Below are 13,511 nucleotides of genomic sequence, written 5' to 3'. Positions count from 1 at the left end.
TATTATTCGTTTGTTTCTCTGTCCTATATTTTCTCCCATTTATCTGTTTATTTATTGTAACCCTGTCGTGTAATGTTGTCATTTTAATATTATAATTAACACTACCATTAAAGCGGGAGGTTTGGCATGCCACAAAACCTGGTTCAACCCACCATTTTTTCATAAAATGCCCTGTACCAGGTAAGGAAAATGGCCATAGTTACATTATAGTTCGTTTCTGTGTGTGTTACATTTCGGTGTTGTGTCTCTGTTGTGTTGTAGTTCTCTTATTTTTTAATACGTTTCCCTCAGTTTTAGTTTGTAACCCGGATTTGTTTTTTTTTCTATTGATTTATGAATTTTGAACAGCAGTATAATACTGTTGCCTTTATTTATTTACGTGCAAGACGTCATAGAAAATACTTTGAAAAATCAAATTAATCTGTAAAAGACTCTAATGATAGGATATAATATTTAAAATAGCACATAGCTTAGAGGTTGATAGAGCAGATTGGAACCCCTCGAAAACGCATTGTCTACCTTGGCTTCGCCGCGACTGACAATGTTTTCTAGGGGTTACAATCTGCTCTATCACCTCTCAGCTATATATTTTTTATATATATAACATTGAGGAAATTAACAATTTTCTTTTCCTAGTGTTGTGTTTGAGTTATATCTTTTCTTCTCGATGTGTTTTACTCTATTTTTGCCATTGTGTTGTCAGTTCATGTCAGACTTATGACCACTGAGACTTTTCTCTTCTATCTTTCCAGTTTCAAGCTAAGCTATTTATATTACATCAAGCAAAATCCAAATTGTCTTATTTTAGCTATTTGTATTATAACATTTAAACTCACATTTAGTACCACAATAATATTTCAAATTACCTTTGTTGATATGTTACCGATTGGATAACCTCCTACGTTTTTTAGAGTTGATACATTTACAAATACGGCTTGACTATCGTCTATGTAACCTTTTAAACTAATAAACGTTGGCTCGCAACGCATGCCTAGGATTACCCATGACAACGTGTTTCCTGTACTTTGCTCCAAACCTGGATGATATGCTTTCTTTAATAAAAAAAAAAGTATACAAAATAATTAATAATATATCTATACTATTAAACGAGAAGACCTCATTTTATGTGTCGCTTTTCTTCCTTCCACAATAAATCAATCATCATGCTTCTTTGTCCTATAGGTAACATGCATAGTCGCATTTGTCATCCATTCTTATGATTATTCAGATTGAGTTATTTTGGGTGAAAAACGACAAAAAGGGTGTCCGGATATTGATTCCGTCACCAGACTGACTTTTGGTCATAGATAGGTTTTCCGGTTTTAAACAAGCACAACTACAGGGAAAACGGTACTATTTATTCTGCCATAGGCGACAATGTTAACATTTTCAAAATTTACCGCTTTTTAAGATAAAAACCTGGATAAAACAGTTATATGTTGTGTTAGTACTTTATTACTCTGTTTTAAAAATTAAAGCCAAATAGTATCATGACCAACTTCCAACGGAGCTTGTTTATGTTATCCATGCCCACCGTCATTTTGCACCAAATTTATGAAATTTTGCAAGTCTTTTCGAATAATTCTCTAAAAAATATTTCAATAGGTTTTAAAGTTTATATTGTAAATATACACACTGCAGTTATTCATAGATAAATAAAAAATATATTGTACCCTTACATCCAATCACAGCGCTCCTAATTTGACTTCCTTCACCTACCTTGGGTACACAAAAGGCCAACCTAATGCAGGGAAAATTAAATACTACCGTTTTCCCTACAACCAATCGTATGACTGATAACAAAAATGAAAAATAAATAAGCCAATAAGAGCGTTCTCCATAGTATGGTTTTTGGATCGCAAGATTATTATTATACCTCCTTAGGACAATTATTTTTCGCGTTTATCTACATGTAAGCTACGATTATAATACTATGATATATAGAGACTTTCTGTATAATTCTGTCTACTGTTTTCTTTGAAATGACTATGTAAGGGGTCATACCAGTTGCATATATCATTGAAATAAGTAAAACATGTGGAAAAAAGAATGTGTCCATAGCACACGGATGCCATATCGGCACTATCATCTTCTATGTTCAGTGGACCGTGAAATTGAGTAACATCTCTAATTTGGCATTCAAAATTAGAAAGATTATATCCTAGGGAACATAATTATTTACTAAGTTTCGAGTTGAAAAAACTTCAACTTCATCAAAAACTACCTCGACCATCACTGAACATTTTAATAATTATTCTACAAATTCCCTAATATGAATTCAGGGATTATCAATAATTTAAAGATCCTTTGTTTCATAAAAAAAATATAGACAAATTATTACAAACTTAAAACAGGAAACAGGTCAACAATGACGGAAAGCAGTTTTTGTGGTCAGACTATGCTGCACATACAAAGAAGTGACAATTTTGGTAATATTAAATGCATAGAATTGATAAAGAGATGAGATTTTGACAAAGCCTAACCGAATAAAAGTTTCAGTGTAAACAAACAATGTTACGTTATAATAATTTAAATTTGATAATAAAAGGTATGGTCAATAAGTAAGTACATGCAATTTCATTTTAAGGTTTGAAACTGTGTCTCTGAAACGAAGTCAAATTATATCGATTGGGACAGCCTAAAAGAGCCTTAAAAAGCCTGATTAACCACAAAAAAGGCTCAACTTCAGGGGGCCTTCCATTTTAAGTTTTCAAATTTATTGTTTCCCTAAAACTAAGTAAAAATACTTGTGAAGAAAGCAGGATAAAAAGTAAAAAAATCTTACTTTACCGGCACGCGTAATCTTACTCTGGTTTATAACTATTTTCAATATATCCAGGCGCTTATTTATTGAAATATAACAAAAATGTAACTAGTGATGAATTCTGGGAGGTACATTGCATACAGTGAAAAGGCTTGAAAAAATTTCATTTTCTGCATAGAATAGATCCAAATATTTTTGCCTCTCCGTTCCGCTCAGCGATATTCAACTACCTCCCCTTACAGGTCAGGCAATTTACGGCCCTGTGCATGTTATTTGTGGTAAAACAAATGACGAAGGTTATGAAACATCTGTTTTGTGCTTTTTGTGTTCAAATGAACAAGAAATTCAAACTATGAGAACTAAGTGTACAGAAAAACTTAATTGTAGAGGAGGCCGACATTGTTTGTAATGTTCTGATACCAATTCCACATGTTGGCAGAGGAAAAGGAGACCCAAAAAAAACATAATGTCAATTGTTCAACAAAAGACTGAAAAAGGATATCGCTTGGTTACAAAACATGGTATCATATACTCAGATCATATGCAAGAAACCAGTTCGAGGTTGCTGGTTCCCTTTTTTTGGTATCTTTAGATGAGTGTACTGAAAACTTTATTTCCCTTAAACGTGCCGTAAAATCTGATTCAATATGAGAAGGACAAGGTTTTTTTAAGTTTAAATGTGCATGTTGTTGTAAAAACAGATGTGAATCCAATAGATGTGGATGTAGAAAAGCAGGACAAGCGTGCAAAAATCGATACCATCCAAATTTATTTTGTAAAATTAAATGATTGTTTTTTAAATATTGTGCTTGACATTTTCAAATATTGTTTATAGTGCCTCACATTTTAGTATATTTTGGTTATCATTTTAATATATTGGGCTTAACATTTTACAATTTTTGTGGTATGATGTTTTTACATGATTCTGTAGAATAATTTATTTAATTTTAATCATTTTCTTTATAAATGAAACTGATTCTTCGTTTCAGTTATTATGCAAAATCCCTGACGTTTTTTCTAGTGATTATACATAATCCCTGAAATTTTTAGTGATTATATATAATCCCTGAACTAACCAGTGATTCTACATAATCCCTGAAAATTTCAGGGATTCTACATAATCACTGATTATACAAATTCACTGTAACATGTATACGCATCATCTGCATAACAATTATCAATGGCGCCAAAACAATAAAATGGATGGACGCACTGAATTTATAAAGTGTTATTGGTATTTATAACCACTGCCTCGATACCGCGGTGGTGGAATCTTCATATCATCTGATCAGATCAGTATACAGGCAGTGGTATGGTGTTGTGATTTAAAACAAACTTTTTAAAACTCCCCGTTGACTTATGATATTATTAATAGGCTTAAGTTCCAAATCCCTCCGTCAACGTTTATCTTTAGGTATTTATTGTTTTTAGAAAAGAGGGGCTAAAGATACCAAAGGGACAGTAAAACTTAAATATAGAAAATAAACTGACAACGCATGGCTAAAAAAGAAAAAAATAAACATACGAATTCTAGAACACAATAACAACATAGAAAACTAAAGACTAAGCAACACGAACCCCACCAAAAACTGGGGGGGGGTCTCAGGTGCTCCGGAAGGGTGAGCAGATCCTGCTCCACATGTGGCACAGTCGTGTTCCTCGTGTTATTACAAACCCGGTAAATAGTCTAATTCGGTAGGTCATATTCGTGAAAAGGGAAGATATCATCTGTGAAACGGTTACTTCATATCGGTCAACCAACTCGTAGGTCGCGTTTGAAGCATGTAGCTCTTAATTTTTTTTATTATATCGATACATAAAATCAAAACATGATAAAAGACAAAAGGCTTGGAATGTTTAACGTCAGATGCGCGTTTTGTCTCCATGTAACATATCAACGGCGTTTGAATCAAACTGTTGAGACAAAAACATATAACAGCCTGACAACATCAGCAATAACAAACGAAAAAATAACTCGAAGTTGTTTTGCGGGTTTCTTAGTCTGATGTGTTTTGACTGTTTAGCCGATTTTCATTTATGGCCATTGTGTTGCCAGTTTTTCACCAGCTTATGAGTTTGAAAATCACTTTGGTATCTTACCGTTTCTGTTTTAAGATACATTTTCATGTCAACAATAAATTTACCTTCTAATTGAACTTACATAAGTTTGATTGGAACGGGCCTCGGTGCAATTAAATCACTGAATTCAACCGCTCCAAAAATGTCTATTTGCATTGGTCTAGGTAGAATTCCATCTGGATCTAAAGATACCAGGTTAACAAAATAGGAAACAGGTACATTTATCGTCCATTCAATACTATGTTTACCGACAACATTTGTTGCCTCTACGATGACTGTATAAGCTAATAGTCTTCCTATAACATTTGACCACAACAGTCGTCCAGTTCGTTCATCTATTATCATATTTCTAGGATGATCCATGAGTGACCAAGTTACTGGTAAACTCCCCTGAAAATACAGATTATAAATCATTGAAATAGTGACATTTCCTGTCTTTATAGTTTGACTAAAATGGGGATTTTCAACCTATGTAAAGGTATGCAGACATTCTTCTAATACTTTTGGTATTAAACAAATAAGAATGTTGACAATAGTGGCAAGTTTGCACGAAATAGTATCAACGTCAAACGCGCTCTCTACACATGTTTTTTGTCCTCCTAGTTTTTTATGAATTGAAAAATACTTTATTTTTTTCCTCAAAACTTAAAAATACAACATAAAATTTTTGCCTATTTATCATGAAAAAATAGATAACGAATTTATTTTCTATTGCTTTATTCTTTTTCAATTTGTCAGACCTTTTGTTCCGGTTCATAGATGGTAATATGTCCTAAAAGAATTTGTCGTAACTTTAAGAATATTGTGTTAACGGCAGATTTGCGATGTTACTATTAACTTTATTATGATACAACTAAATGGTTCTGGATAATTTAGGGCTTCATGAAATCTCTTTATTGTTGAAAACTGTTTTGTTGTCGCAAGCTTGCTGTCTGATTGTATACTCAACAACTCAATTAATACACAAGGTAAAAGGGCAACTAATGTGATTGAATTTGACGATAAAATATAACTTGTTTCGGATTATTGAACATGAAATAAAATTCCTTTAAGGACCAAAAAACTTAGGTATACAACTACAGCTGTTGAAACGAACTTTAACAATGAGCCAATTCTATGCTACAAGGTAGGCTAACAGAAGTTCAAATATCATAAATCGATTATGAAAAATAATGAAAAAATGACAAGATTTAATCCACTTAAGACTTCATACCCGTGCTAACTGTAGTTGGAAGTCGTACATAGCCGATTCGTTTATGGTTTGTGGAGGAGGCGCAATAATTTCAGGTGCTAGTAGTTCAATTGTACAATTTTCACCTGTCCACGGAAGGTTGCACGAACAACTCCCAAACAAACACTGACCACGTGGAGGCGAAACATCTCGTCCACATGAGCTTGGTGGACACGTTGCAAAATATAAATATTTAACCTATAGAAAAAAGAAGAATATAAATATAACAGCAATAAAATCAGTCTTGCATATTCACAAAACTTTCATATATATCTTTCCATATATATGAAATAAACGCTGAATGAATGCAAATAGATATTAAATAGGCAAATAATTAAAACTAATTATCTCCGGCTTAGTATATTATAGGATTTTGATTGGTTAACGCACGTAGTTACAAAACCCATAGCCCCTGAGTGTTGCTAACCCATATCCCCGGATGTTGCTACACATAACATCGGGGTAATTCATGCGCGTTTTCCTTAGTTCCATGGTTGTTCCTTGTGAAATATCGAATTCTGTAGAATATCCATGATGTCTGTATAATTAGATTTTATCTTATTCTGTCAATTGTTTGCACTCCTTTTAGTAAATGCAGCACTATTCTGCCACATTGTCAATGAATGAGACTACTAACCCAGCTATGCAAATGATCCACGTTGACGTCACACCGTCTATGATGTAACTCTAACAACTTTGAGCGACCAATTCGACCCATTTCAATTTCTCTGTCTTTAGATTTAAAACGTCTTATAGTGGTCTACTTGTAGGGCTCTACCAAAGGTAGTACCCTACATCCAGTTAAAAATATGTCAAAATCCAAAACTTCAATAAAAGATATTTAGAAAATAAAAATAAAAAACGTTACTTTCAAGTTAAACTTTGTGGTCGAATTCCTCTAAAAATCGCCAGATTTAGACAAAGACCGGGGATAAATTCGTTATCGACGTTAATAGCCGTAGATATTGATATTTTAACACCCTTCAGTACTCTATACACCCTTCGGTTGCGCCTCATGGTGTACTTGGATACTTCAGGGTGTTAAAAATATCCATATCCACGGATATGAACGTAGATAACTTATAATCTCGCTCGCATGTCTGAGTCTCCAATCAGATTTAAAGAACCTCAAACGATTATAACGGGGTAACTGCTGTTGGTTACAATGTAACCTGAAAACTTGGAAAATTTAACATAAGCACCATTTTAAATAGAAAAAAATGCATTTAGTTGATGTGAGATTTAAAAAAAATACATTGTTAAAGTTTAAATTTAATGCATGAATAATAGCAGATTAAAATAAATTATAAATGTAATTTTATAATCTACGTAGAGATACCTTATTGTTGCTGAACTCTATCCCATCCGGAGAAATATCGAGACTTACAATCCCTTCTGCATGTTTTGGAGCAGAACATACCACGTGGATCGAGGCAACCCATTCACCATTTACAACGTCTGTGTCAAATTTACATTTATATGTATCTGACTGTGGAAAATTGTGCCCCCATACATGTACGTCATTTCCTCCTCTGTCAAGGCCCTGATTCGGTATAATGTTCAACACTGTGAGCAACGGTAGACAGTCCGGACCATAGAACGTTTCACTACAAATATCACAGAAACTTCCGGTCCACTGTGCTCCAAAACAATCACAAGTTCCTGTATACATAATTGAAAACACCTAGGATAAATGTATTTATAAATCATATACGACAATGTGCAAAATTTCCGTTATACATATTTATATGTACAAATAGAACCAACGTAATATAGAACCAACATACTATTTCCGTTATTCAAGGACCAGTTCAAACGAAAGAAAAAAACTGTAAAATGAAATGTGGTTGCAAACACAAGTTGTTTAACGTCATTACAACTACCTTACATGTTTAACCCCGCCGCAATCTTGTATGATTTCTAATTTAGGTTTCTTGTGTATAATTCGGAGTTTAGTATGACGTCCATTATCACTGAACTAGTATATACATATTTTAAGGGGCCAGCTGAAGGACGCCTCCGGATGCGTGAATTTCTCGCTACATTGAAGACCCATTGGTGGCCTTCGCGATCGGCTGTTGTCTGCTTTATGGTCGGGTTGTTGTCGCTTTGGCACATTTTCCATTTCCTTTCCCAATTTTATTTATCACATTTGATGCAAATATTTTATTGAGTAAAATTACTGAAACTAATACCTGTATTTATATTACACTCCCCATTCCGACAATTTGGACAAGGATCACAGTTGTTGCCCCAATGTAATGGTATACACAAACTACAGTTTTCACCGGTGAATGCAGAAGCACACGTACAACTATCAGGTCGAATACAGAAACCATGATCACTACAGTTGTTCACATTACTATAAATAAGGATGTATATATACATACAATATTTAACGAAGAACAGAACACCTTAGTGAGTTAACTCTTTAAAAACCAGCTTAACGTTTAAGCCACATACTTTAAGTAAAACAAATCAAACTTCTCAATGAACAAAACTAGTCTTTGTAATACATTCTATCTTTCCAATGAAACAATTACTTTAAATTGGTTGGTTCAAATAGTTTGCAATTTTGAGTTTTTGGTCAACAGGTCAAAGTTAATATTTTTCAAAAATTTTATGAATATATAATAAGCCAAATCTATTAAGTCAAATTGTGAATACCTTCGTAAATTTAACGGACGCCATCACGAGTTGGTAGTCCGTTATGTAATATTCGTTTCACAGACGATATCGGATATGTTCATCATGTCGTAACTGCAATCCCGTTCCCTTTTCACGAATATGAACTTCTGAATTAGACCGGGTTTGCAATGACATGGGCAACCCAAAGGTAGCCACATGTGAAGCAGGATCTGCTTACCCTTAAGGAGCATATGTGAATTCCCACAGTTTTGGGGGGAACTCGTGTTGCTTAGTAATGTTAGTCTTTAGTTTTTCGATCTACGAGTTTGAATGTTCCTTTGATATCTTTTGCCCCTGATATATAACATATTACGATGTAAATGCCCGCCACTATGATATTTATGTCAAGTTATTCTAAACTGAGCCATGTTAGTTAAATTGTCGTCACACAATTTGCAGTTTAAATTGACCTGTGGTGTTTTTTAAAACAGAAATCTATTAAATATTTAACATGTTTAAAATTATATTTTTTCAAATGGGTGGTAGTCATTTTGAAATGTAAAATATTGGGACTAGATGTTATAACACAGACATCTATAAGCATAAAGAGATACATCTTGTAAATTCTGAATTACGTCAAACTTTGTGTTCGGCATTGAAAGCAAATGGATTAAATACAAATATTGTAGAAAAACGCTAATGATTTGAAGTACATACTCCGATACGATTTTGTAGACTGTGCAAGTAAAACTTGCTGTATTTTACACCTTTCGAATATAAGACCAGACTCTACTATTGCCACTCATCGCGTTTGTAAATGCCAATCTGATAAGCGAAAACATGAAAGCTGCCGATTAGTTCATTTTGTAGAAAGAAGAAAGTACAGAAATTTGATGTTTTAGATAAAAAAAAATACCTGCACAACGCATCGATACACCGCTGTCCGCTCCATCCAGGGTTACAATCGCATAAGTTGGGTCCAACACAACGTCCATTCCTGTAGCAATTATGAACCCCTGAACAGTCATATCCTGAGCACAATTTACCAGCATAACCTACCAAAAAGACTCAAACGTGTATATAATGAACAAATATTTAACGGAGTTATCCCTAGCAAAAGAAACGAAAACATACATTACCAAGGAAAAAAATCTTCGTTTTTAAAGGCTTGCTATCGTAAAATTTTGAATTCTTAATAGAGATCAAAATAGCCAGTAACCATCAGATTTTGTTTATAGCAGACGTTGTTGCCATTTTTGTTGTAATTTTAAGTTTACTAGAAAATTTAGTTTGTAAAATCGTAAAAGAGGGACATTCAAACTCATAGATGAAAAATAAATTGACAAAGCCAAGGCTAAACAAGATAAAAGACAAACAATGTATTACTCCTAGTCATTGGCACTCACACCACATCTTCCTATATCTAATTACTCCTAGTGTACAGATTGTCCATGGTTTGAAGTTTGGTAATCCGTTTGTCCTAGATGTCCGATTACAAAAATATGAATGTTAATGCTTCAGTATACTTACCAGAGAAACATCTACATTTGTTTGGACTCACACATTCACCATTGGAGCTGCAGTTATCAACACCAGAACAATCAATGTTTCTGTCAGTCAAAATCGAAGTAATATTTACCAGTAACAGAGAATTATCACGATGAAAATCAAATATTCTTTCGTATGCTTGATCGGTATTGGCGTTTCCCCACCAGTTGTTAGAGGCATTTACAGAGGTAGGTGCTAAAAATAGGAAAAAAATGGTCAGTTTGATACTACAAAGGCAAAAAATTTAAAACAAATTCTAAAATATAAAAAAAAACCTTTTTCTGTGCAAAACTAAGTACTTTTGCGTAGTCCATTTATTACTTTGGAAACATTTCTTATGACACAATGCATACAATGGTCAGTACTAAAACCAGTTTGCATGTTGCAACTTCATTTAATCTTTAAGGCTGACGTTGTGGGTTCTTTTCCCCAATTTCATTTCCCCCTGATGATCAAATTGAAACTGGTGCCAGTTTCGACTATGGCTTTTGCAATTTTTTTATGTACAAAAATAAATCAATAAATAGTTTTAGTACCAATTTCTGTGTTTTCTGTTAATGCCTTTTTTTCTATCCATTCTTTGTTACATATTTATTATTTTTAATAGTGATTAAGATTAAAACACAATGTTGACTGCTGTACCCCTATTGTTGACATCTGAGTTGTAGATTTGTACTAAATCCTTTTCTATTGATTTAATAAATACATACTACACATTTCCTGTTTCGAATTCGTTGAAATAAGGATTGTGTATCCCTTATGCATAGCGTTAATTACCTTTCCGGGTTTAGTTTTACTTCAACGTTAGTATAAGGTTCTCGACTTTCAGATATTTTGGAACTCGAGCATGACTAAAGAAACATTATTTTCTTTTGGAAATGCAGATGCACTAAAAACCTCTCCCGTAATTATAAATTATGTAATTCATTGACCGCTCCCGAAATGTGTAACTTCAAAGCATATTTGAGCGGCGATCGATGTCTTTCAAAATTTCTCCACTATTTCTGTATCTCTGGTGCTTTCGACTGGAGAACTGTCATACACAAGCATCGCACAAGTTGGCACTTCGAGGCGGATAGGGAGCAAGAAGGTGAACTGTGGTTTATTTTTATCAATAATACCGCCTACGTCGACGCTAGGGGCCGCATTGACCTTGTTGTAGTGTATGAATGATTCAATCTCTGTTGAAGACCCTACATCAACTGTCAAGATGAAGAACAGGAATGAAAGCCCTGTTCATTGTTATTTTTTTTTCTATGTATTGTGTGCAATTTTGTCCCATGTACATTTACTCCATATCTTTTTATTTTCTCTATGTTATTCTAACACGAGAGTCGTTATTCAAAATACAAAAGAGACTGTTAAACAATATGATAGCAATGCTCATAAATGATACCGATAGTTAAGTGTTGTCAGGCGGAGTGTTTTGTTAAACTTAGCCTCATCATAAGGGTAGAACTAGAATTAAAACATGGAAGATAAAATCAAATACATAGATAAAGAAAATAGAACTCAACAAATTTATGAAATCTAAAGTCTAAATAAAATTTAGAGGCTTTTTGTCGAGCCTGCAACTTTTGTCGCAAAAGCGAGACATAGCGATCCTACATTCCGTCTTTGGCGTCGTCGTCTTCGTCGTCGGCGGCGTCCAAAAATACTCACTCTGTTGTTAAAGTTTTTGAAATTTTAATAAATTTCTTAAACTATTCTAGATTTCTACCAAACTTGGAAAGAAGCTTGTTTATGATCATAAGATAGTATCCAGAAGTAAATTTGGTAAAAGAAAATCCTGTTTATCCGTATTTTACTTATAAATGGACTTAGGTTTTTTTCTGCTAGTTATCATTACATTCACTCTGTGGTTAAAGTTTTAAACATTTTAATAACTTTCTCAAACTATCCTGGATTTGTACAAAACTTGGACAGAAGCTCGTTTATGATCATAAGATAGTATCCAGAAGAAAATTTTGTAAAAAATAATATTCCTGTTTATCCGTACTTTAATTTTGTAAACATTTATTTCTTGTTTTTCTGTATATTACTTATAAATGAACCTAGTTTTTCTTATAGTTAAGTTAGTTACATACAGTCTGCAGTTAAAGTTTTTAAACATTTATTAGATTCATAAACCATCTGGATTTTACCAAACTTGGACAGAAGTTTCTTACAATCAAAAGATAGTTTCTAGAAGTAAACTTTCAATAATTTTTTTCCCATTTTTGTTGAGCCTGCGACAAAAGTCGCAAAGGCGATACATAACGATCCTACATTCAACTGAAAACATAGATAACAGCAAAAGAAGGCGAGACACTGGGTTCCGCGGAACCCTTACGAATTTTTAATTATAGAAAACCGCCGATAGATAAGGATAGGGTAATTGAAAATTATTCCAAAGTAGTACGGGGAAGGATTTTCTTGATTATAATATATAATTAATGTATGTTTAATGTTTCCATATATGCTTTGCATATAAATATTTTTCGCTTTACTTCCATGGTTATCTTAGTTTTAAAATTTACCTAATAAATATTTATCAATCAACATCTCTCATTGATAACATACCTTTCTTCTTCACGTATATGTCATAAGGTGACATTGGATTGTCGAATATGTTGTGAGAAAAATTGAAACACTTTGAGTCTAATGTTATTGTTCCAACAGTAGTTTCTGTGGTCAAAAACTGGTTAAAGTAGAAAACACCTTCGAAAAATCCAGCACTATCACTTGAAACCAGATCAACAATGCAGTCACTCACCAAATCTTTAAATATATTTGTAGATATGTTGAACATTCGTCCTTTGGTCTCTTTGTTTCCTTTTGCATATGCTTCAAGATAACATTTTCCAAGACCTTCACAGTTGCCATATTCAATTGTATTATCATGAAAACTTAAGTTTGCGTTGTTCCATGTTTTCAGATAAATGTGACAAGTATTGTAGAAAGTATTGAAACCTATATCTACATGACCTATATATCGATTATTGTAATCATTTGACGGAAAATTGACCGACAATGCATTGTTTGTAATATTAGAAAAAATGTTATATTTTATATCAACACTATTTATATTCCAGACATTACCCATTGAATATTTGACACCGTTTGAACAATTTGAAATCCGACAACTATGAAGGGTCAGGTTTCCTGCAGCCTTTGATGTTATTCCGAAAGGGACATAAGCTGCTGTTGAGCAGTTTGTAATATTGCTTGATTTAACAGTTAAATGACCATAACTGACGTCCATCTTTATGCCAACAGACG

The 13,511-nt window shown here is 33.4% G+C and overlaps 2 protein-coding genes across 2 annotated transcripts in view; both read right to left on the bottom strand.

The window, feature by feature from the left end:
• LOC139527099 (uncharacterized) overlaps positions 1–5,225 on the bottom strand; it is a 23,478-nt gene extending 18,253 nt beyond the window's left edge. The window contains exons 1-2 of the mRNA XM_071322369.1: positions 4,852–5,225; positions 867–1,094 (exon numbers count right to left, since the gene is read on the bottom strand). Coding sequence (XP_071178470.1) covers positions 867–989 — 123 coding nt within the window. The 5' untranslated portion in view covers positions 990–1,094; positions 4,852–5,225. The remainder of the gene's footprint in view (positions 1–866; positions 1,095–4,851) is intronic.
• LOC139527100 (uncharacterized) lies at positions 4,922–13,511 on the bottom strand. Its single transcript, XM_071322370.1, has 7 exons — positions 12,813–13,511; positions 10,233–10,445; positions 9,619–9,757; positions 8,270–8,436; positions 7,414–7,736; positions 6,057–6,272; positions 4,922–5,233 (listed from the first exon to the last, which is right to left on the bottom strand). Exons 1-7 carry the CDS (start codon positions 13,492–13,494, stop codon positions 4,922–4,924), a joined length of 2,052 nt encoding a protein of 683 aa, XP_071178471.1. The 5' UTR covers positions 13,495–13,511.

Source organism: Mytilus edulis, chromosome 6, assembly GCF_963676685.1.
Source record: "Mytilus edulis chromosome 6, xbMytEdul2.2, whole genome shotgun sequence".
Classification (NCBI taxonomy): domain Eukaryota; kingdom Metazoa; phylum Mollusca; class Bivalvia; order Mytilida; family Mytilidae; genus Mytilus; species Mytilus edulis.
This window is presented reverse-complemented; position numbering and strand designations above follow the sequence as displayed.